Genomic DNA, 23,927 nt, shown 5'->3' on the forward strand with positions numbered 1-23,927 from the left:
GCCCCCAATATAGGAGCACCGCAATATGTAAGACAAATGCTAACAAGTATGAAAGGGGAAATCAACAATAACACAATAATAGTGGGAGACTTTAATACCCCACTCACACCTATGGACAGGTCAACTAAACAGAAAATTCACAAAGAAACGCAAACTTTAAATGATACATTAGATCAGTTAGACCTAATTGATATCTATAGGACATTTCACCCCAAAACAATGAATTTCACCTTTTTTTCAAGTGCTCATGGAACCTTCTCCAGGATAGATCACATCCTGGGCCATAAATCTAAACTTGATAAATTCAAACAAATCGAAATCATTCCAAGCATCTTTTCTGACCATAATGCATTAAGATTAGATCTCAATTACAGGAGAAAAACTATTAAAATTCCAACATATGGAGGTTGAACAACACACTTCTGAATAACCAACAAATCACAGAAGAAATCAAAAAAGAAATCAAAATATGCATAGAAACGAATGAAAATGAAAACACAACAACCCAAAACCTGTGGGACACTATAAAAGCAGTGCTAAGAGGAAAGTTCATAGCAATACAGGCATACCTCAAGAAACAAGAAAAAAGTCAAATAAATAACCTAACTCTACAACTAAAGCAACTAGAAAAGGAAGAATTGGAGAACCCCAGAGTTAGTAGAAGGAAAGAAATCTTAAAAATTAGGGCAGAAATAAATGCAAAAGAAACAAAAGAGACCATAGTAAAAATCAACAGAGCCAAAAGCTGGTTCTTTGAAAGGATAAATAAAATTGACAAACCATTAGCCAGACTCATCAAGAAGCAAAGAGAGAAAAATCAAATCAATAAAATTAGAAATGAAAATGGAGAGATCACAACAGACAACACAGAAATACAAAGGATCATAAGAGACTACTATCAGCAGTCGTACGCCAATAAAATGGACAACGTGGAAGAAATGGACAAATTCTTAGAAAAGTACAATTTTCCAAAACTGAACCAGGAAGAAACAGAAAATCTTAACAGACCCATCACAAGCACGGAAATTGAAACTGTAATCAGAAATCTTCCAGCAAACAAAAGCCCAGGTCCAGACAGCTTCACAGCTGAATTCTACCAAAAATTTCGAGAAGAGCTAACACCTATCCTACTCAAACTCTTCCAGAAAATTGCAGAGGAAGGGAAACTTCCAAACTCTTTCTATGAGGCCACCATCACCCTAATACCAAAACCTGACAAAGATGTCACAAAAAAAGAAAACTACAGGCCAATATCACTGATGAACATAGATGCAAAAATCCTCAACAAAATTCTAGCAATCAGAATCCAACAACACATTAAAAAGATCATACACCATGACCAAGTGGGCTTTATCCCAGGGATGCAAGGATTCTTCAATATCCGCAAATCAATCAATGTAATTCACCACATTAACAAATTGAAAAATAAAAACCATATGATTATCTCAATAGATGCAGAGAAGGCCTTTGACAAAATTCAACATCCATTTATGATAAAAACTCTCCAGAAAGCAGGAATAGAAGGAACATACCTCAACATAATAAAAGCTATATATGACAAACCCATAGCAAACATTATCCTCAATGGTGAAAAATTGAAAGCGTTTCCCCTAAAGTCAGGAACAAGACAAGGGTGCCCACTTTCACCACTACTATTCAACATAGTTCTGGAAGTTTTGGCCACAGCAATCAGAGCAGAAAAAGAAATAAAAGGAATCCAAATTGGGAAAGAAGAAGTAAAACTTTCACTGTTTGCAGATGACATGATCCTCTACATGGAAAACCCTAAAGACTCCAGCAGAAAATTACTAAAGCTAATCAATGAATATAGTAAAGTTGCAGGATATAAAATCAACACACAGAAATCCCTTGCGTTCCTATACACGAATAATGAGAAAGTAGAAAAAGAAATTAAGGAAACAATTCCATTCACCATTGCAACGAAAAGAATAAAATACTTAGGAATATATCTACCTAAAGAAACTAAAGACCTATATATAGAAAACTATAAAACACTGATGAAAGAAATCAAAGAGGACACTAATAGATGGAGAAATATACCATGTTCATGGATCGGAAGAATCAATATAGTGAAAATGAGTATACTACCAAAGCAATTTACAAATTCAATGCAATCCCTATCAAGCTACCAGCCATATTTTTCACAGAACTAGAACAAATAATTTCAAGATTTGTATGGAAATACAGAAAAGCTCGAATTGCCAAAGCAATCTTGAGAAAGAAGAATGGAACTGGAGGAATCAACTTGCCTGACTTCAGGCTCTACTACAAAGCCACAGTCATCAAAACAGTATGGTACTGGCACAAAGACAGACATATAGATCAGTGGAACAAAATAGAAAGCCCAGAGATAAATCCACACACATATGGACACCTTATCTTTGACAAAGGAGGCAAGAATATACAATGGAGTAAAGACAATCTCTTTAACAAGTGGTGCTGGGAAAACTGGTCAACCACTTGTAAAAGAATGAAACTAGATCACTTTCTAACACTGCACACAAAAATAAACTCAAAATGGATTAAAGATCTAAATGTAAGACCAGAAACTATAAAACTCCTAGAGGGGAATATAGGCAAAATACTCTCCGACATAAATCACAGCAGGATCCTCTATGACCCACCTCCCAGAATTCTGGAAATAAAAGCAAAAATAAACAAATGGGATCTAATTAAAATTAAAAGCTTCTGCACAACAAAGGAAAATATAAGCAAGGTGAAAAGACAGCCTTCTGAATGGGAGAAAATAATAGCAAATGAAGCAACTGACAAACAACTCATCTCAAAAATATACAAGCAACTTACGCAGCTCAATTCCAGAAAAATAAACGACCCAATCAAAAAATGGGCCAAAGAACTAAATAGACATTTCTCCAAAGAAGACATACGGATGGCTAACAAACACATGAAAAGATGCTCAACATCACTCATTATCAGAGAAATGCAAATCAAAACCACAATGAGGTACCACTTCACACCAGTCAGAATGGCTGCGATCCAAAAATCTGCAAGCAATAAATGCTGGAGAGGGTGTGGAGAAAAGGGAACCCTCCTACACTGTTGGTGGGAATGCAAACTAGTACAGCCACTATGGAGAACAGTGTGGAGATTCCTTTAAAAATTGCAAATAGAACTACCTTATGACCCAGCAATCCCACTTCTGGGCATACACACCGAGGAAACCAGAATTGAAAGAGACACATGTACCCCAGTGTTCATTGCAGCACTGTTTATAATAGCCAGGACATGGAAACAACCTAGATGTCCATCAGCAGATGAATGGATAAGAAAGCTGTGGTACATATACACAATGGAGTATTACTCAGCCGTTAAAAAGAATTCATTTGAATCAGTTCTGATGAGACGGATGAAACTGGAGCCGACTATACAGAGTGAAGTAAGCCAGAAAGAAAAACACCAATACAGTATACTAACACAAATATATGGAATTTAGAAAGATGGCAATGACGACCCTGTATGCAAGACAGCAAAAAAGACACAGATGTGTATAACGGACTTTGGGACTCAGAGGGAGAGGGAGAGGGTGGGATGATTCGGGAGAATGGCATTCTAACATGTATACTCTCATGTAAGAATCGAATCGCCAGTCTATGTCTGACGTAGGATACAGCATGCTTGGGGCTGGTGCATGGGGATGACCCAGAGAGATGTTATGGGGAGGGAGGTGGGAGGGGGGTTCATGTTTGGGAACGCATGTAAGAATTAAAGATTTTAAAATTAAAAAAATTAAAAAAAAAGAAAACAAACAAAATACAATATTAAAGCAAAGAAGCAGAAGGAAAAAGGAAGAAAGAAAAAAGAAAGAAAAAAAGAGAGAGAAAAAAAACCAAAAAAACAGGAAGTATTAAAAAAAAAAAAAACACCAACAACCATCCAAAGACTATATATGGTGTTTGCCTTAAAAAAAAAAACCTTTTTTTTTTTTTAAGTAGTAATAGTAGGTTTTAGAAATAAAAATTAGAGGAGAAATGGAAGACTTAACAATTTAAAAAAAGTTAGAAAAAAAAAAGGAATGATTTTAAAAATAGTAAAAATATATCTGTCCCTTCTCTGATGTTGTGGGCATTGTGGGTTCACTTCCAAGGTGGTTACCTCTGTTTAATTTCTTCTGTTTGCTGGTTTTTTAGGCTCACTAGTTCAGTCGCGCTGTGGGGAGGGGGGATGCTGCAAACAAATAGCACTGTCGTGTGCACACAGTGTCTCAGCCCCGCTTGACCTGTCCCTTCTCATGGCACACAAACTGCTCTGGCTCTATGATGCTCAGCCGGGAACCGTCTGGGGCCGGCCCTAAGCTGTGTGCACTTCCCTGGTCCAAGCCGCTCAGGTTCCGCACTCAGGCAGCCCTCAGAGGCACAGATTCGGCTGGGACTGCGCTTTGTGCCCTTCCCAGGTCCGAGTAGCTCAGGAGTTTGGCGAGCGCGATCACCGCGACTTGTCACCTTTTCTGCCACTGCTGCTCAGCTTTCTGGGTGGACCGCTGGCGCCCCCCGTGAGGCAGATGGTGACTGTCCAGCACCCCCAGAAGTCTTAGCAAAGAAGCCTGCTTGCAGTTAGGTAAGTAAAGTCTCTCCAGGGCTGCAATTGCCCCTTTCCAGCCCTTACGGTTCTGGCTGCCTGTCCCCGGCGGGGGATGGTCTGCAGCTGGCTTTTTCCGTTCCGTCCTTTGTTCTGTGCTCAGTCCTGGCGGTGTCTTATGTTCAAGCTTTTCGCGTGGTAGCTATCCCACAGTCTGGTTTGCTAGCCCAAGTTAGATCGTTCTGATTGTGCATGGGGCGTTCCTGCCCGATTCTTACAAAGCACCGCAGCCCGCGCCTCCCGCGCTTCCCTGCCCTGCCCCCACTAGCTTGTGGTGGATGCAGGCATCTGTGCTGCTTTTCCGCTGGGGGAGTTACTGTTGGGCTTGTAATCTGTTGGTTTTAATTATTTATTTTTCCCTTCCTGTTATGTTGCCCTCTGTGTTTCCAAGGCTCACCACAGACTCGGCAGGGAGAGTGTTTCCTGGTGTTTGGAAACTTCTCTTCTTAAAATTCCCTTCCCGGGACAGGCTTCCCTTCCCAGGATGGAGCTCCCTCCCCACCTCCTTTGTCTCCTTTTTCGTCTTTTATATTTTTTCCTACCTGTTTTTGAAGACAATGGTCTGCTTTTCTGGTTGCCTGATGTCCTCTGCCAGCCTACAGAAGTTGTTTTGTGGAGTTTGCTCAGCATTGAAATGTTTTTTTGAGGAATTTGTGAGGGAGAAAGTGGTCTTCCCGTCCTATTCCTCCGCCATCTTTAGAGTTCCCCCAACATTCATTTTCTAATTCTTTCATTCCTTCCATATGTATTTTGCTGTAGGGAAGAGCAGTCCATTCTTCATTCATTTATTTAGATTCATAGATTCTATTTTATTCATTGGGTTTTAGTTTAATATTTTGTTGCTCAAATTGGCCTATATTTGGCTAGCAGGAGCTTCTTCAAGAGGCTCCTGTTGTATCTTTAGCACTTCCTCGCTTTTGGACAGCTTTATTCCAGATTTATCTTGCCCTTTCTTTGCTCCACTTCCAGTGCCACTCTGGTTTTTCTAGTGGAGAATGATGTATTGAAACCAAGATCTGAGCATTAGGGGTGCTGATTAATACAGGATGTCATTGTTTAAAGGCTCCTTTAGCAAATAAAGCTGGGAAATACATACATCGACAGACACATATACATACATATTTTTCTTCTTGGTCATTTTGGTGTTCCACAGATTACCAGTGTGAGCATTTGGTATGATATGGATTTTGATGTTTTTGAAAAGTAACATATCATAAGCAGAGCCTGTGTGTGTGTGTATATGCGGAGATACACCTGTGCACGTGCATGTACACCTGTGTGTATATATATCCTTCTTAGATCTATCTGCATATGTGTGTGCATACATGCACTTATTTATTGATCTACTTATATTAAAAATCACTAGTCGACACAAATACCTCCAATTCAAATTCAGTATGACACAGGTTGTTTTGTTTTTCAGTCACTAAGTTGTTTCTGACTCTTTGCGATCCCATGGACTGCAGCACACCAGTTTTCCCTGTCCTTCACTATCTCCCAGAATTTGCTGAAACTTATGTCTACTGCGGAGAAGGCAATGGCACCCCACTCCAGTACTTTTGCCTGGAAAATCCCATGGACGGAGGAGCGTGGTAGGCTGCAGTCCATGGGGTCGCTGAGGGTCGGACATGACTGAGCGACTTCACTTTCACTTTTCACTTTCATGCATTGGAGAAGGAAATGGCAACCCACTCCAGTGTTCTTGCCTGGAGAATCCCAGGGGTGGGGGAGCCTGGTGGGCTGCCGTCTGTGGGGTCTCACAGAGTCGGACACGACTGAAGTGACTTAGCAGCATGTCCACTGAGTCAGTGATACCATCCAAGCATCTAATCCTCTGTCACCCCTTATCTTGCTCTCAATCTTTCCAGCATCAGTGTCTTTTCCAGTGAGTCAGCTGTTCGCATCAGGTGGCCAAAGTATTGGAGCTTCAGCTTCAGCACCAGTCTTCCAATGAATATTCAGGACTGATTTCCTTTAGGATTGACTGGTTTGATATCCTTGCTGTCCAAGGGACTCTCCAGTGTCTTCTCCAGAACCACAATTTGAGAGCATCAATTCTTCAGCACTCAGCCTTCTTTATAGTCCAATTCTCACATCCATACGTGACTACTGGAAAAACCATAGCTTTGACTATATGAACTTTTGCTGGCAAAGCGATATCTCTGCTTTTTAATACACTGTCCGTGTTTGTCATAGCTTTTTTTAAAGTAGCAAGAGTCTTTTAATTTCATGGCTGCAGTCACCATTTGCAGTGATTTTGGAGGAGAAAAGAAAATAAAGAACCAAGAAAATAAAGTCTGTCACTGTTTCCACATTTTCCCCATCTATTTGCCATGAAGTGCTAAGACTGAATGCCATGATCTTTGTTTTTGAATGCTGAATTTTAAGCCAGCTTTTTCACTCTCCTCTTTCACCTTCATCGAGTCTCTTTAGTTCCTCTTCACTTTCTGCCATTAAAGTGGTATCATCTGCATATCTGTGGTTGTTGATATTTCTCCTGAAATCTTAATTCCAGCTTGTGATTCATCCAACCCAGCATTTCACATGATATACTCTGCAAAGACTTTGACTGTGTGGATCACAATAAACTGTGGAAAATTCTGAAAGAGATGAGAATACCAGACCACCTAACCTGCCTCTTGAGAAATCTGTATGCATGCCAGGAAGCAACAGTTAGAACTGGACATGGAACAACAGGTTGGTTCCAAATAGGAAAAGGAGTCTGTCAAGGCTGTATATTGTCACCCTGCTTATTTAACTTCTATGCAGAGTACATCATGAGAAACGCTGGACTGGAAGAAGCACCAGCTGGAATCAAGATTGCTGAGAGAAATATCAATAACCTCAGATATGCAGATGACACCACCCTTATGGCAGAAAATGAAGAGGAACTAAAAAGCCTCTTGATGAAAGTGAGAGTGGAGAGTGAAAAAGTTGTCTTAAAGCTCAACATTCAGAAAACGAAGATCATGGCATCTGGTCCCATCACTTCATGGGAAATAGATGGGGAAACAGTGGAAACAGTGTCAGACTTTTATTTTGGGGGGGGGGCTCCAAAATCACTGCAGATGGTGATTGCAGCCATGAAATTAAAAGACGCTTACTCCTTGGAAGAAAAGTTATGAGCAACCTAGATAGCATATTCAAAAGCAGAGACATTACTTTGCCGACTAAGGTCCGTCTAGTCAAGGCTATGGTTTTTCCTGTGGTCATGTATGGATGTGAGATTGGACTGTGAAGAAGGCTGAGTGCCGAAGAATTGATGCTTTTGAACTGTGGTGTTGAAGAAAACTCTTGAGAGTCCCTTGGACTGCAAGGAGATCCAACCAGTCCATTCTGAAGGAGATCAGCCCTGGGATTTCTTTGGAAGGAATGATGCTAAAGCTGACACTCCAGTACTTTGGCCACCTCATGCGAAGAGTTGACTCATTGGAAAAGACTCTGATGCTGGGAAGGATTGGGGGCAGGAGGAGAAGGGGATGACAGAGGATGACATGGCTGGGTGGCATCACTGACTCGATGAACGCGAGACTGAGTGAACTCTGGGAGTTGGTGATGGACACGGAGGCCTGGTGTGCTGCGATTCATGGGGTCGCAAAGAGTCGGACATGACTGAGCGACTGAACTGAACTGAACTGAACTCTGCAAATAAGTTAAATAAGTGGAGTGACAATATACAGCCTTGACATGCTCCTTTCCCAATTTTGAACCAGTCTGTTTTTCCATGTCCAGTTCTAACTGTTGCTTTTTGTCCTGTTTACATGATTCTCAGGAGCCAGGTAATGTGAGATGGGAACACTGGACCACATTACACATATTCCACAGTTTATTGTGATCAACACAGTCAAAGTCTTTAGCATTGTCAATGAAGCAGATTTTTTTTTAATTCCCTTGCTTTTTATATGACCCAGCATATATTGGCAATTTGATCTCTTGTTCTTTTACCTTTTCTAAATCCAGCTTGTACATCTGGAATTTCTTGATTCACATACTGCTGAAGCCTAGCTTGAAGGATTTAGTGCATAATCTTGCTGGCATGTGAAATGAGTGCAATTGTGTGGGAATATGAACATTCTTTGTCATTGCCTTTCTTTGAGATTGGAATGAAACTGACCTTTTCCAGTCCTGTGGCCACTGCTGAGTTTTCCAAATGTGCTGGCATAATGTGTGCAGTGCTTTACCAGCATCATCTTTTAGGATTTGAAATAGCTCAGCTGGAATTCCATCACCTCCACTAGCTTTGTTCATAGTAATGCTTCATAAAGGCCACTTGACTTCACACTCCAGAATGTCTGGTTCTATGTGAATGACTACACCATTATGGTTACCTGGGTCATTAAGAGCTTTTTAGTACAGTTATTCTGTGTATTCTTGTCACGTTTTCTTGATCTGTTCTGCTTCTATTAGGTCCTTGCCATTCTTGTCCTTTATTGTGCCTAGCTTTACATGAAAGTTTCCCTTGGCATCTCCAATTTTCTTAAAGAGATCTGTGTGTGTGTGTTTGTGTGTATGTGTGTGCACGTGTGCACTCAGTCATGTCTGACTCCTAGTGACCCCATGGTCTGTAGCCTGCCAGGCCCCTTTTTCCTGGAATTTCCCAGGCAAGAATACTAGAGTAGGTTGCCATTTCCTACTCCAGGGGATCTTCCTGACCCAGGGATTGAACCCGCATCTCCTGCATTGGCAGGTGGATTCTTTACCACTGCACCACCTTGGAAGCCCAAAGAGATCCCTAGTCTTTTCCATTTTATTGTATTCCTCTGTTTATTTGCTTTGTTCCCTAAGAAGAGTTTGTTTTAGCCTCTTCCTTTTCCATTTTTGAAACTCTTTTCTGAGAATCCTGCCTCTCATTATTCACAATGTATTTACATACCTACTTACTACCCTCATGTGTAATTACCATGATTGCTATCTCTTTAGCCACAGCTCTGTCCACCTAACCTGACTGTTTGACTCTGTGCTTCTCCAGTTCCAGTTGCCTTGACCCTATTAGCCTTCTCAGTCCTGATTATCCCCTGAGCCCCAACTGCCTCCATATTCCTGGCCCTAGCAGGCCCACCAGCCTGGGCTACAATAAGGGAAGGAAAGAAAGAGGAAAGACTACAAAATATTTTATAAAGAAAAAGGAAATGGGAGCATTGTTTTATTTATGTGTGAAAGTTTAAAATATATATATAGCATAGCATTTAATTGCTCTTACCTTGAGGCTGACTGTGGTTCACAGTCAATTTCTGGCTGTGATTCACATTTACCACTTACCAGCTATGTAATCTTGGGCAAGGAACTTACTATCTTTGTGCCTCAATTTTCTCACCTGTAAAATGGGGCTAGTAACAATACCTGCCTCACAGGGTTCTGGTGAGGTTTAAGAGAGTTGATATGTTTAAAGTATATAGAATAGTGTCTTGCACACGGTAAGTATATTTAAATATTTTTATTATTGGGTTGGCCAGAAAGTTTGCATTTTTCCATAAGATATTATGGAAAACCCAAACTTTTTGGTCAATCCAGGATGTTGCTTTTTTTCCCCAATTAAAAAATACTAAGTACCAACGAATCATTAGTGCTGTCTTAAGTAGAGTTTCGGAGAAGGCAATGGCACCCCACTCCAGTACTCTTGCCTGGAAAATCCCATGGACGGAGGAGCCTGGTAGGCTGCAGTCCATGGGGTTGCGAAGAGTCGGACATGACTGAGCGACTTCACTTTCACTTTTCATCTTCATGCATTGGAGAAGGCAATGGCAACCCTCTCCAGTATTTATGCCTGGAGAATCTTTCCCAGAGACAGAGGAGCCTAGTGGGCTGCTGTCTATGGGGTCGCACAGAGTTGGACACGACTGAAGCGACTTAGCAGCAGCAGAAGCAAGCAGAGTTTAGAAAAATTACTAAAGTTACTTTTTCATCTGTCAAAAAGTGCATGTTTTCTATGTACGTGGGGCTTATAGGGCAGCCAAAATTGGCACTTTTCCAAGAGTTTTTCCACTGGAGTAGGAAATGGTAACCTACTCCAGTATTCTTGCTGGGAAAATCTCATGGACACAGGAACCTCTTGGGCTACGGTCCATGGGGTCACAAAGAGTCAGACATGACTGTGCAACTTAGCACACACACACAATAATCAGGCTCTGAAATTAAAGGAAAAATCATAAAAAGTTATTTCCAATTGAAGATAAAGCTTCTTAGAAATACTAGTATAAAACCACTGGGACGGTTTTCAAATTAAACAATTTTAATTTGCATGAATCTTTTTTTTTAATTTTTAAATTCAATTAATTGTTTTTGGCTACACTTGGTCTTCATTGCTGTGCACAGGCTTTCTCTAGTTATGGCTCACAAGCTCTGGAGTGCCAGCTCAGTATTTACAGTGCACCAGCTCAGTTGCTCTATGGCATGTGGGATCTTCCTGGACCAGGGATTGAACTGGAGTCCCCTGCATTGGCAGGCAGATTCTTAACCACTGGACTACCAGGGAAGTCCTGCATGAATCTTTTTAGAAGTCTACATCAGAAGTTGGCAATCTGTGTCCCACAGGGCAAATCCTGCTCACTATCTGATTTCATATTGCCAATGAATTGAGTATGGGTTTTACATTAAAAAAATAAATTATTTACTTTTATTGAAGTATTGTTGATTTACAGTGTATTAGTTTATGGTGTATAGCAAAGTGATATAGTGTATATATATGAAACTGAATATATAATGTATATGAAACTGAATACATATGTAAAAACATTTTTTTCATATTCTTTTTCATTATGGTTTATTACAGAATATTGAACATAGTTCCCTATGCTATACAGTAGGACCTTGTTTTTTATTTTATATATAGTTTGTATCTTTTAATCCCAAGTCCTTAATTTATCCCTATCCCACCCCCTTTCCCCTTTAGTAACCATGTTTATTTCCTATGTCTGTGAGTCTGTTTCTGTTTCAAAAACAAGCTCATTTGCGTTGTATTTTAGATTCCACATATAAGTGATACCATATAGTATTTGTCTTTCTCTTTCTGACTTGCTTCATTTGATATGATAATCTCTAGGTCCATTCATGATGCTGCAGCTGTGTTATTTCAGTCTTTTTATGACTGAGTAGTATTCCATAGTATATACGTACCACATCTTCATCTATTCATCTGTAAATGGACATTTAGGTTGCTTCCATGTCCTGGCTATTGTAAAGAGTGCTGCTATGAACATGGAGGTGCATGTATCTTTTCAAATTATAGTTTTGTTTGGATATATGCCTAAGAGTGGAACTTCTAGGTCATATAGTAGCTCTATTTTTAGTTTTTTAAGGTGCCTCCCCCACTGTTTTCCATAGTGGCTATACCAGTTTACATCCCCACTGACAGTGTTCTCTTTTCTCCACACACTCTTCAGCATTAGTTCTTTGTAGCCATTTTGATGATAGCCATTCTCACTGGTGTGAGGTGTTACCTCATTGTAGTTTTGATTTGCATTTCTCTAATAAATAGTGATGTTGAGCATCTTTTCATGTGACTATTGTCCATTTATATGTCTTTGGAGAAATTTCTATTTAGATTGTCTGCCCATTTTTACATTTTTCAGTTCAGTTCAGTTCAGTCCCTCAGTCGTGTCCAACTCTTTGCAACCCCATGAATCTCAGCACGCCAGGCCTTCCTGTCCATCACCATCTCCCGGAGTTCACTCAGACTTACATCCATCGAGTCAGTGATGCCATCCAGCCATCTCATCCTCTGTCGTCCCCTTCTCCTCCTGCCCCCAATCCCTCCCAGCATCAGAGTCTTTTCCAATGAGTCAACACTTCGCATGAGGTAGCCAAAGTACTGGAGCTTCAGATTTAGCATCATTCCTTCCAAAGAAATCCCAGGGCTGATCTCCTTCAGAATGGACTGGTTGGATCTCCTTGCAGTCCAAGGGACTCTCAAGAGTCTTCTCCAACACCACAGTTCAAAAGCATCAATTCTTTGGTGCTCAGCTTTCTTCACAGTCCAACTCTTCACAGTCATACATGACCACTGGAAAAACCATAGCCTTGACCAGATGGACCTTTGTTGGCAAAGTAATGTCTCTGCTTTTCAACATACTATCTAGGTTGGTCATAACTTTTCTTCCAAGGAGTAAGCATCTTTTAATTTCATGGCTGCAATCACCATCTGCAGTGATTTTGGAGCCCTCCAAAATAAAGTCTGACACTGTTTCCACTGTTTCCCCATCTATTTCCCATGAAGTGATGGGACCAGATGCCATGATCTTCATTTTCTGAATGTTGAGTTTTAAGCCAACTTTTTCACTCTCCTCTTTCACTTTCATCAAGAGGCTTTTTAGTTCCTCTTCACTTTCTGCCATAAGGGTGGTGTCATCTGCATATCTGAGGTTATTGTTATTTCTCCCGGCAATCTTGATTCCAGCTTGTGCTTTTTCCAGCCCAGCGTTTCTCATGATGAACTCTGCATATAAGTTAAATAAGCAGGGTGACAGTAAGAATAGTTTATAACAAGTGAAAATTATGTAAAATATAAATTTCATTTTCTGTAAGTGAAGTTTTATTGGAACAAAGCCATACCTGTTTGTGTACATGTTGTCTATGGCTGATTTAGCTCTACAGTGATGGGGTTAACTAGTTAAAACCGAAACAATACAGTCCACAAAATCTAAAATATTTACTGTTTGACCTATTATAAAAAGTGTGCTGACTCCTGGTTTATACTATATTAGAGAAGCAGTGAAGGAAAGTTACCCCTCCAGGCCCTCCCCATCATTCCTATGCAAAACAAAAAACTCTCTGACTGGAAGAAAAAATAATGGGCATTAGGTTGATTATGCCCAGCTCCCAGCTGGTCCAGCCTTTGGCCTATCTCCAAAATTCCTTGCCCCAGCCATTTAAGAGACAACTACTCCGAACAACCTTGGAGGAGAACAGACCCCCTTAAGACAGTAGCTTTCCACATACATGCCTATATATACTTACTCTTTTCTTAGATAAGTGCTGCAGCTCACTAATCTGACTGCTGCCCCTTCTCACGTCATTAGAGGTGATCTATTCCTGTAAAGTGCCAGTCTCATTCTTATTCTGAACCTCGCCTTCTCTAACTCCGTACCCTACAAGCAGTCGTAGAGATCTGGAAGAATCTCAGGAAAGATGGGTCAAGTCCAGGAGATACTCCTGCCTTGTCTGGTGACTCTGAACAGGTCACATATCCTGGTCTGTTTACTCATCTGTAAAATGAGAATGTTGTACCTGAAGATCTAAGTCCTTCATGCTATCCTTTGGTAATTCATAACACAAATTCCCTTGTTTCTACCTTTATAGGCTGACATTTTTTCTTAAAGGCAGTGCCATTTCATCTTTCTTTTCCATTAATCATTTTGACGTGAATCGAGCTAATATGGCAATTTTCATCTCTGTCCAAAAGTGTCAAAAATCTTTGAGATATCACATTTTTATCTGCTTTTTGTCTCCCATTAACATGCCTAAGAGTGGGTTTTGTGATGCAATATATATTACCTTATTTTGTTAGATGGCCAAGCTATTTCACAATGGCCCAAAGAGGAGTTTACTCTGTTCCATAGCAACAAGCCTCTTGCCCACATTTGCCATCTGCTGTTTGAAGCCTCTATCTTGCACAGATTCTTTTCATTAGCTGACAGTCATTACTCATCTGCTTTTGGCTTTAGTATTTCTGACATTCTCATTATTATTCATCCTAAACAGTCCCTGTTTCCAGTAAGAGTGCACTTGGAGTTGTTTGCTTAACAAAAGGGATTCAGTATTCTCATTTGGAAAACAAGGGGTTGGATGAGAAGGTTCCTGCCCAATTGGTACCAGCTATGATTTTATGAAACTTGGGTTTTAATGACTTATGTATCTTCTTGACAGCCCACCTAGACTGAGGCCTATGAAGAGGAAGGCCATGGGCCTTAATAGGCACTCTTGGAGTCAATGATGTGAATGGCCACATAAGCCCAGGTAACATCAGGATGAGAGGGCCATTGCCCCATATAGGCAATATCAATGATATTTTATAAGTGTTCCGCATTCATTTTCCAAAATATTTTTAGAGGTTTCCTAAAAGCAAATCTCAAGGCCATGACCTACAAAGCCCCTTGCTATCTCCTCGATCTGATTTTTTTACCACTGTTTCTTCTAGTCTTTGTACTGTGTTCTTACTTGTCTTCCTGATGTTTCCAAACAGGGCAAGCATCTAATTTAAATTTAACTCGAATATACATATTCAGGGTTAGATGGCATCACCGACTCGATGGACATGAGTTTGAGTGAACTCTGGGAGTTGGTGATGGACAAGGATGCCTGGCGTGCTGCAGTTCATGGGGTCGCAAAGAGTCGGACACGACTGAGCAACTGAACTGAACTGAACTGAACTGAACATATCAGGGTCCTTGTACTGGCTGTTCCCTCTGCTTGGAATGTTCTTCTAAGAATATGAAGTGGTTTACTCCTTTCATGCAAATCTGTGTTCAAACATCATATTTCAGAGAACATCTCATCACACATCATACTTTATCCACTTACTTTGCTTTATTTTTCATCTTAGCACTCAGTTACACACACACACTATTCATATCAAAAAAATTGTTATCATATGTTGCCTAGTAACTTGCATTTTTAAAAAAAATCTTAAGATTGTATTGAGAATAATTCAATAAGTATATCTTCACTGATAATTTTAATTGCTGCAGTTTAGTCATATTTAACCAATCCCTTATTTGACTGACTTTGAAATTATTTGCATTTTTTAATTATTGCAAATGTTTGATAAATATATTTTGGGGTAAGGCGAGTAAGAGTTTTGAAGAGAGGGAGATTTTAAATTATCATGGTGGAGAGCTAGAACATGAGTTGACTTGAGAAATACTCTTCATGGTTTTTTTTACTAATATGCCCCCAAACAAATTTTGAAAAAAACCTATATGCTTTTGCATTTTTAAAAGTTGATAAATATAGTTTTTATTAAATTTTGAAACATATAAACCTTAAAATTTTTAGCAAGTTATAGATATATACATGTTAAAATTACGCTATGCTATTACTTTTAAAAATATGTCTGATGGAATCAAAACATAGTGATTTGATATCTACCTTAATCTCTTTCTCTAAAAATCATGAATTAGCTCCTTATTAATAATCTGAAATGCTATATAGACCCTTTTTCTTCTAGAATTACTAATTCCATTCTCCTTTCCTTACAGTTTGTGCTAATACAGTATAGTTTTACACGTTTAAGTCTTTTATTGATCAGCCATTGCAATAAAATTTCTGTGTATAAATTTACATATTTTAAATTTCTTGGGACTATAAGGAAAATTTTAAAAGTATATCACACATTTTGAAAAGTAATTTGTTAAATGTAAAAGTACAAAAAGGCTGTTTTTTTCTTCCAACTACATAATGTATCTATGGATGAGTGTTACTTGTTGGTAGAATTAAACAGAAGCAGCATCAATGTTTTTCTTATTTTTCTCACTTTTATAGATGTAAGTGCTAAGAAACATTTTCACATAAATCAAGAAAATGGGAATGGGATGGGTTTTGCTATACCAATAGCCCTCAATTCTTTGAACTCCTTTTGAGTTATTCTATTAAAAAATGGTGTATTAATCTATTACCAAAAAATACTTCTAATAATCTATCAGTGGATAAGCACTTAGGCCTCCAGTCAGTTTTATTGACAGTAAAGACAGGGCTAGAGAAATGTCGTAGGGAGCAAGGTGCAGGCATTGGTTGGAGCACCTTCAAGCTTGATAACTATGGATATTCCATCTACAGTGCGGTGTGCTTGCCCCATTGCTGCTTGACTCCTCAGGTGCAGCCCAGAGAAGTAGGGCTGGTTATAGTTAGGGTTAAAAATTTACTATATGTGTGTCAATTAAAAGATACAAGAAATATAAAATAATAGCTGATAGAATCCAAGTTGGACAAGGAAAATGGCAAAAGAAGACAGTTGATGGACTGGGGGAAAGTAGAGAGGAGAAAGGAAAGGCAAGGCTTTTTAAGGTGGATGATTGTTTGGAATAGCTGAAATGGCAGACAGAAAAAAGAGGAAATGGTGGTCAGTTGTGTGATTCTGTGGCTTTAGAGGTAGGGCATTTATAGGTTATGAAAATGCCTGAGCTGTAACCATGATGTGAAGGTCATAAACTTCATGTGTTCATAAACAGATCACTGAAAATGAGTTCATGGAAATAAATCCTATGATCTTGAAAGGATTGTCCATGTTGATATGATAAGGAGTGAAGGCGGGGCTTGCAGTGGACAGAAAGAGTGTGGGGCAGGCATTAACAGATGGGAACAGTGAGAGAAAAGCTGGTAAAGCAGAAGAACAAGGAGAGGAAGAATGCTTTGAAAGCCAAAAGGAGCAGGTCTTAAAGGAGCTTTGTAGGTTTGCAAAAAGCTGCAGGAAGCATGGTTTCGAAATGGCCATCGTGGGTATGGAAACTCATTGCCTGACCCTGATATATGAATACTTGCCATTTGAGAAGTGTAGGGGAGGCCATGTCCTCAGAAAGAGCCCCAGTTATCAGGAGGCAGAAACTAAGAGGAGATATAGAAGACAGGGGAATTTGCTATTTATGGATGGACAGTAACAAGAGGATTAGAGAAGGAAGTGGCAACCCACTCCAGTGTTCTTGCCTGGATAATCCCAGGGACAGGGGAGCCTCGTGGGCTGCCATCTATGGGGTTGCACAGAGTCAGACACGACTGAAGTGACTTAGCAGCAGCAGTAACAAGAGGTCATAATGGAGTGGAGAGTGGTGGGAGCAGGTCAGGAACAAGGTACTAGAACAGAGCTTTATGAAGATAATGGTATAGATCGGGATCCCTGCTGTGTATTTGAGAAGTAGGTGAATTCAAGTTTTCATGTTGACTGAAGGAAACAGAAAAGAAGGCAGGTGGATTTATTCCAATGGTCTCTGAGGAGTAGGGCCCTTGCATAACTATGTAACATCAGCTATAAGTTCACTGAAGGTGTGTCTTGCTTGGTTGAAGTAATTGAGGCTTATATACTGCACACATGCTGAATTATTATTTTAACATATTTTTGCTTTTTATTGTCAGCATATCATTGGGATTATTTTTGCATCTGTTGTTGTTAGGTTACTAAGTCATGTCTGACTCTTTGCGACCCTGTGGACTGCAGCATGCCAAGCTTCCCTGTCTTTCACTGTCTCCCGGAGTTTGCTCAGATTCATGTTCACTGAATTGATGATGCTATCTAACCATCTCATCCTCTGCCACCCTCTTCTCCTTCTGCCTTCACTCTTTCTTAGCATCAGGGTCTTTTCCAATGAGTCAGCACTTTGCATCAGGTGGCCAAAGTATAGAAGCTTCAACTTTAGTCCTTCCAATGAATAATCAGGATTGATTTCCTTTAGGATTGACTGGTTTGATCTCCTTGCTGTCCAAGGGACTCTCAAGAGTCTTCTCTAGCACCACAATTTGAAAGCATCAATTCTTTGGCACTAGGCCATCTTAATGGTCCAACTCTCACATCCGTACATGACCACTGGAAAAATCATAGCTTTAACTACATGGACCTTTGTCAGCAAAGTGATGTCTCTGCTTTTTAATATGCTGTCTAGGTTTGCCATAGCTTTTCTTCCAAGGAGCAAGCATCTTTTAATTTCATGGCTGCAGTAACTATCTGCAGTGATTTTGGAGCCCAAGAAAATAAAATCTGTCACTGTTTCCACATTTTCCCCTATTTCCCCTTTCTTTTTGCCATGAAGTGATGGGACTGGATACTGCAATTATACTGCAATCTTAGTTTTTTTAATATTGAGTTTTAAGCCAGCTCTTTTATTACTCTACTCTTTCACCTTCATTAAGAGGCTCTTCAGTTCCTCTTTGCTTTCTGCCATTAGAGTGGTGTCATCTGCATATTTGAGGTTGTTGATATTTCTTTCTGCAATCTTGATTCCAGTTTGTAATTCATTCAGCTGAGCACTTTGCCTGATGTACTCTACATAGAAGTTAAGCAGGGTGACAATATACAGCCTTGACGTACTCCTTTCCCAATTTGGAACTAGTCCATTGTTCCATATCCAGTTCTGTTACTTCCTGAACTGCATACAGGTTTCTCAGGAGACAGGTAAAGTGGTCTGGTATTCCGAACTCTTAAAGAAATTTCCAGTTTGTTGTGATGCACACAGTCAAAGACCTTTGCATAGTCAATGAAGCAGAAGTAGATGCTTTTCTAGAATTCTCTTGCTTTCTCTATGATCTAATGACTTTTGGCAATTTGATCTCTGGTTCCTTTGCCTTTTCTAAATCCAGCTTATACATCTGGAAGTTCTTGATTCAAGTACTGCTGAAGCCTAGCTTGAAATATTTTGAACATTACCTTGCTAGCACATGAAATGAACACAATTATGCAGTAGTTTGAACATTATTTGGCATTGCCCTTCTTTGAATTGGAATGAAAACTGACCTTTTCCAGTCCTGTGGCCACTGCTGAGTTTTCTGAATTTGCTGACATACTGAGTGTAGCACTATAATAATGTCAGTTTTTAAGACTGTAAATAGCCCAGCTGGAATGCTATTACCTCCACTAGCTTTGTCTATAGTAATGATTCCTATAGCCTACTTGACTTTACACTCCAGGATATCTGGCTCTAGCTGAGTGACCACACCATCGTGGTCATCTGGGTCATTTTGTATAGTTCTTCTGTTGTGTATTCTCCACCAGGGAAGCCTCGTGCATCTGTATTATTATTATTTATTTAATAATTATAGTACAAAGGCATTGGGTTATAATAATTTTCATTCTCTGTGTATCTGTTTTTATGTATATGTATGTGTATTGTCAGGTTTTAGTATGAGGATTGTGGTAGCTTTGTAGAAATAAAGAGGTGTCCATTGTTTTCCATGCTCTGGAACTCTTAGCACAGATATTATATGTTCTTTGTAAGCTGGAAAGAACTTTGTCGTAAAATTCTCTGAATGTGTGCTATCTAATATGATATAATAAGCACCTGGAATGTGGTTAATATGACTGAGGAACTGAACTTTAAAATTTTATCTTTATCTTAAATTTAATTTCTCATTAAAAATTGATACTTATCTTCAGTGTTGCAGTCTTTTAAGGACAACCTGGTTATGTGAGTCTATGTTTTGTAGATTATGTAAAGTCAAAATATATAGATGAAGTATTTCTAATGAAAATTTATCAAACAGATTGAAATATATTTTAAATATAAAACCTACCTTGGATTTTAAAGACTAAATATGAAAAAATGTAAAATTAAAAAAATTTATGTTGATTTTGTATTGACATGATAATCTTTTACCATGGCCACCTATGTTGATAAATAAAACATGTCATTAAAATTAATTTTACTGTTTTATACTTTTATGCTTTTAGTGTGGTATTGAATTGAACTGAATTGAATTCGTCGCTCAGTCGTGTCCGACTTTTTGCGACCCCATGGACTTCAGCCCACCAGGCTCCTCTGTCCATGGGATTTTCCAGGCAAGAGTACTGGAGTGGGGTGCCATTTCCTTTTCCAGGGGATCTTCCCGACCCAGGGATCGAACCCCAGTCTCCCGCATTGTAGGCAGACGCTTTTACCATCTGAGCCACCAGGGAAGTCAAAATTATAAATGTGGCTTGCATTTGTGATAGGCATTTTATTTCTATTAGACAGCATGGTTCTGAACCATGAGCTTTCCTAAACAGTTAGTAAATCTTCCTTAGTTTCTCACAGAATTACTGGTTCATTCAGTTTTCCTATATCTCCAGAATAAATTTTGATCATTTATATTTTCCTGAAAAGTATTTGTTTCAAATGTATGAATATAGTACTTTACAAATATTTGCTTCCTCCCTCCCTCCCTTTTTTTTGGTAATGGTAAATGGTAGATCAGCTCTGGGATATATTAATAAGTTCTGTTTTTGTGATTTTTAATTAACTTTATATCTGCTTTGATTTATTGATTCAAAAATATTTTTGAATCACCAATTTACTTTTTCTTATTTGTAGGAATTACATTTTTCATTTTCTCTTCTGATAAAAATCCCTATTTTTTTACAAAAAGATATCATCAAAGAATAGAGAAGTCAGTATTCCACAAACTTTCCTGCACAATATTGTCTTGCTTCTAACTGTTTAGATACATTTTCTATAAGTATTTTCAATATTTCATGTTCCATGAAACATTTATTTTCATAATGTGAAAATATTTGAAAATAATGTTTATTGCATAAAGCAGGTTATTTTGTTCACATATATTTCATTTTTCCTTGTCTTTTCTTGCTTTACAATCCACTTTTGTAGAGAAAGCAATCACACTCTACTTAAAAAGAATAAATAGTAGAAAATAATGTATCTAGCATTTAACATGTTCCAGGGATATGCTAACTTCTTAATTAAAATTAAGAATATTTGATCTTCACAGTCACTTTGTGAAGTATGTACTGATGTTAGCCTCAGTTTGCAGATGGGAAAACCAGACCAAGAGGGATTGAGACCTATCCAAGAGTTAGTGAATCTTACCTATTTCTCACCTATTGCGCATGGACTCACAAGCCCCATGTGAGAGATCATTCTGTTAGTGCTTCATGCACAATACTAGAAAATATGGCAGACCTCTTTACAATGGATGTCTAGCATCAGAACATCAACATAGCTCATGCTAAGACTCCATTGTCAGGCAGTTATCACATGCAGTTATATTCAGTGTTAATAAACTGCCCTACGATGTACTCCTGTTGTGCTTCGGGCTTGGGTTCCCTATAATAGCCTAACAAAAATTCATCAGCACTGAGGTGCTTTATGTAAACAATTGTTTCCCTTAATCATTTTGTGGGGGGCGGGGGTAGAAATAGACATCAATTATCCATTTTTAATACCTTGTATCTTCAAATTAGAATTTTTGAAGCCTTACATCTATAGAATGGCAGAAAAAGAGAAATTTCATGCAGTTTATTTCTTTGGACAAGCAAAGACAAATCTCTGTCTTTATCCCTAATCTATCTCATTTGGTGTCAAATATCCTTTAAAATTAGCTCAGCTATGGTATAGTCCCTTGAAAAATTTAGATATTTAATAACAACAAATGGTCATGGTTCATTAATTTATGATTCTTTTCTTTCTTTCTTTCTTTTAAAGATAGTGTTTTTGGAAGAAGCATCCCAACAAGAAAAGCTGGCCAAAGAATGGTGCTTCAAGTCGTGTGAAATAAGAGAACTGAGCCACCAGTAAGTCGGAGTCAACTTCTTCCCTTTCACTTGATGCTATTAACTAGTCTTAAATGCTAAGAACCTGTCTTGAGAGACAGACAGGTCTTTCTCTTTTTTTGAGGATGGAGATGGGCAAGAGAAGGTAAATAGAGAACATGGAGTTGAAAGATGGAAACTTTGAGAATGAGTGGCTGCCATCATTCAGTTTCTTCTTCAGCAAATATTTATTGCATTTATTATGTGCAAGAATAGGATCTGGAGGTGAAAATGATATACAGAGTATTGGTGCTTACTAGGTTTATGGCCCAGGGCAAAGAGAGAGCATAAACAAGTGCACAGATAGGTAAGCATGACAGTGATACCTTCTGTAAAGGAAGTAATTAGGGAGCATGATAGAGATAAACTAGTGGGAGGTGAGAGGAGGTTTAGGGAGGAAAAACTCTGACAGCGTGCATAAGGAAGTTATTATTCAATCTGTCAGCCATGTCTAACTCTTTGTGATCCCATGGATTGTAGCACACCAGGCCTCCCGGTTCCTCACCATCTCTCAGAGTTTGCTCTAACTCATGTCCATTGAGTTGGTGATGGCATCCAACCATCTCATCCTCTGTCATCCCCTTCTCCTCCTGTCTTCAATCTTTCTGAGCATCAGCATCTTTTCCAATGAGTCAGGTGGCCAATGTATTGGAGCTTCAGCTTCAGCATCAGTCCTTCCAATGTATATTCAGGGTTGATTTCCTTTAGGTATGACTGGTTTGACCTCCTTGCAGTCCAAGGGACTCTCAAGAGTCTTCTCCAGCAGAACATTTTAAAAGCATCAATTCTTTGGCACTCAGCCTTCTTTATAGTTCAATTCTCACATCCGTACATGACTACTGGAAAAACCATAGCTTTGACTATATAGACCTATCTCCAAAAGAGCACTTAAACTACGATTTTATCTTCCAACTACTTTAGTGGTACAGGGCTTCCCAGGTGGCTCAGTGGTAAAGGATCCACCTGCCAGTGCAAGAGGTGTGGGTTTGATCCCTGATCTGGGAAGATCCTCTGGAGAAGGAAATGGCAACAACTCCAGTATTCTTGCCTGAGAATATCTGCAAATCAATCAATGTAATACCCTACATTAACAAATTGAAAGATAAAAACCATATGATTATCTCAATAGATGCAGAGAAAGCCTTTGAAAAAATTCAACATCCATTTATGATAAAAACCCTCCAGAAAGCAGGCATAGAAGGAACATACCTCAACATAATAAAAGCCATATATGATAAACCCACAGCAAACATTATCCTCAAGGGTGCAAAATCGAAAGCATCCCCTAAAGTCAGGAAGAAGACAAGGGTGCCCACTCTCACCACTACTATTCAACATAGTTTTGGAAGTTTTAGCCACAGCAATCAGAGAAGAAAAAGAAATAAAAGGAATCCAGATTGGAAAAGAAGAAGTAAAACTATCACTATTTGCAGATGACATAATCCTCTACATAGAAAACCCTAAAGTAAGGACAGAAATGGTATGGACCTAACAGAAGCAGAAGATATTAAGAAGACGTGGAAAGAATACACAGAAAACTGTACAAAAAAGATCTTCACGACCCATATAATCATGATGATGTGATCACTAATCTAGAGCCAAACGTCCTGGAATGTGAAATCAAGTGGGCCTTAGAAAGCATCACTACGAACAAAGCTGCTGGAGGTGATGGAATTCCAGTTGAGCTGTTTCAAATCCTGAAAGATGATGCTGTGAAAGTGCTGCACTCAATATGCCAGCAAATTTGGAAAACTCAGCAGTGGCCACAGGACTGGAAAAGGTCAGTTTTCATTCCAATTCCATAGAAGGGCAATGCAAAAGAATGCTCAAACTACCCCACAATTGCACTCATCTCACATGCTAGTAAAAATAATGCTCAAAGTTCTCCAAGCCAGGCTTCAGCAATACGTGAAGTGTGAACTCCCTGATGTTCAAGCTGGTTTTAGAAAAGGCAGAGGAACCAGAGATCAAATTGCCAACATCTGCTGGATCATGGAAAAAGCAAGAGAGTTCCAGAAAAACATCTATTTCTGCTTTATTGACTATGCCAAAGCTTTTGACTGTGTGGATCACAATAAACTGTCGAAAATTC

General features: G+C 39.1%; 1 protein-coding gene and 1 long non-coding RNA gene across 2 annotated transcripts in view; one reads left to right on the forward strand and one right to left on the reverse strand.

Moving 5' to 3' along the window:
* The window catches only part of LOC102170604, a 254,976-nt gene that overhangs the window by 118,961 nt on the left and 112,088 nt on the right, over positions 1–23,927 (reverse strand). The window lies entirely within an intron of this gene.
* Positions 1–23,927, forward strand: part of GDA (guanine deaminase) — a 135,618-nt gene that overhangs the window by 58,417 nt on the left and 53,274 nt on the right. The window contains exon 2 of the mRNA XM_005683751.3: positions 21,729–21,817. Within this exon, the coding sequence (XP_005683808.1) occupies positions 21,729–21,817 (89 nt within the window). The remainder of the gene's footprint in view (positions 1–21,728; positions 21,818–23,927) is intronic.

Source organism: Capra hircus, chromosome 8 (assembly GCF_001704415.2).
Source record: "Capra hircus breed San Clemente chromosome 8, ASM170441v1, whole genome shotgun sequence".
In the NCBI taxonomy this organism is placed as follows: Eukaryota; Metazoa; Chordata; class Mammalia; order Artiodactyla; family Bovidae; genus Capra; species Capra hircus.